Source organism: Coptis chinensis, chromosome 5, assembly GCF_015680905.1.
Source record: "Coptis chinensis isolate HL-2020 chromosome 5, ASM1568090v1, whole genome shotgun sequence".
NCBI lineage: Eukaryota > Viridiplantae > Streptophyta > Magnoliopsida > Ranunculales > Ranunculaceae > Coptis > Coptis chinensis.
Window position 1 is genome coordinate 56,373,325 of NC_141460.1, and position 2,215 is coordinate 56,375,539.

The 2,215-nt window shown below is 39.6% G+C and overlaps 1 protein-coding gene across 1 annotated transcript; it reads left to right on the plus strand.

The window, feature by feature from the left end:
• The first annotated feature begins 217 nt into the window (after positions 1 to 217).
• On the plus strand, positions 218 to 820 carry LOC147498059 (uncharacterized). Its single transcript, XM_086563114.1, has one exon. It carries the CDS (start codon positions 218 to 220, stop codon positions 818 to 820), a length of 603 nt encoding a protein of 200 aa, XP_086419240.1.
• Positions 821 to 2,215: the final 1,395 nt, after the last annotated feature.

Consider the following 2,215-nt stretch of genomic DNA (forward strand, 5'->3'; position numbering starts at 1 on the left):
AGCGTCGTCTGCGTCATGATGTACGATATGATGATTCTCTCGCAAATTTATCCGCGGCAGTTAAGTTGGATGAGCCTCGCCAGATTACCATTGAATTTCAAAAGGAGCCGAGTATCGATCTGTCCATCGAGGACTTACGAGATATGTACATCACTCAGAGTTGTTTTTCATTCATATATTTTCTGACGAATCACGTCATACCAATTTGATATCTCCTATGCTTACTCGGAAGCGCAAGCGTGATCTTGATAATCAAGCTGTCGTTGCAGAGAAAACACTTGATCAACAACTTATGCTATCAGATGACCCCAATGAGCCTGTCAATGATATTGTTTCGGTCCATACCGACGATGATCATGAAGCTGATAATGCTCCAAGAGTTCCTATTGTAGAGCTAAGTTTTTCGCTTACGCCTTGTGACGAGGATGATTGGCGCCTTCCTTATATCACATATTTACATGATCACATCTTGCCTCAAGATCATAAAGTTGGTGATCGTGTCAAACGTGATGCTTGGAAATATTGTGTCATCTCTACTACGGATGGTCTTTTGCAACTCTATCACAAAGGTTCAAGTCTTAACTCTATGCTTCATTTACTAGTCCACGAGGAAATTTATTCCGGTCTATGTGGAAACCACTCCCGAAGGCAAAGTTTCGCTCATAGAGCGATGACACAAGGGTACTGGTGGCCATACATGCAAACGGATGCTAAGCGTTTGTCTGAGAATTGTGTTCCTTGTCAGAAATACGATAATATGGGAAAAATTCCAGCGACGGAACTTCATCCAATCTTGAGCCCTTGGTCATTTGCGAAGTAGGGTCTTGATATTGTCGGTCCACTTTCGAAAGCCCCTGGCAGTGTTCGTTTCTTACTCGGCACAACTGATTATTTTACCAAGTGGGCAGAAGTTGTGCGCTTAGCCCAGATCCATGTTTCAAATGTTAAAAAGTTCTTATGGCATGATATTATTTATCGTTTCAGTATTCCAATATCATTGACTTCCAACAATGGCAAACAATTCGACACTGAAGAAATTCGACAATTTTGTTATGACTTCAAGATTAGTCACAATTTCTCGGCACCGTACCATCCTCAAGATAATGGCCAAGCTGAAGCTACTAACAAATCCATTCTTGCATTGCTCAAGCGGCGACTTTAACAGGCAAAAGGAAATTGGGAGAAAGAACTTCCTGTGGTTATGTGGGCTTATTGAACCATGCCTAAGCATTCAACGAAATTTTCTCCGTTTAATCTTGTTTACGGTACGGAAGAGGTCTTGCCCACAGAGTTGATGACTCCAACCACATGAACTTTTGCCATGGAATTGGAGTCAAATGATCAAGCACTTGCTAAAGCCAAAGCCTTGATAGATGAGACAAGAAATATTAGCTTAGTATGTTATTATCGTTACGAAAAATCTGACTAAGTTACCGCGTTTAGCTTCGTCAGTCTAATTTTGAACGTTTTCACGCTCGCTTAGTACCTTACTATCGCTACGACAAAATCTGACGAAGTTAGCACGTTAAGCTTCGTCAGTCTCAGTTTGAACGCTTTTACGCTCGCTTAGTATGTTATTATCGCTACGACAAAATCTGACGAAGTTACCACGTTTAGCTTCGTCAGACTAAGTTTGAACGCTATTACGCTCGCTTAGTACGTTACTATCGCTACAACAAAATCTGACGAAGTTTCCACGTTTAGCATCATCAGTCTAAGTTTGAATGCTTTTACTCGCTTAGTTCGTTACTATCGCTACGACAAAATGTGATTCAGTTACCACGTTTACCTTCGTCAGTCTAAGTTTGAACGCTTTTACGCTCACTTAGTCTAATTTTTGCCAAGTTAAGTTAGCATTAGGGCTTTTTCTCTACATGGGGGCATCTCGTTCTATTCCATTTCAACTACATAAATCCACAACACTGTCAGTTTTATGTAGGTATGTTATCTGACATCAAAACAATATTCAATTGCAAACACATACTTTATTTTTATTTTCATCAAAAGACTTTTTAGCTATATGGTATCACATTCACACATTCACACAATCACATAATAATTGGTTTGGGAAAGTCCAATGGTTCCTTACCAGTTTTTTATACAACTCGTACAAATCTTTGTAATTCATCTTTTCATGTTCTAGTTCATCTCCCGTTTCTGTTAAATTCTCTATCAATTGTCTTTCGGACGATTCATAATATGCCATTTGCATGTG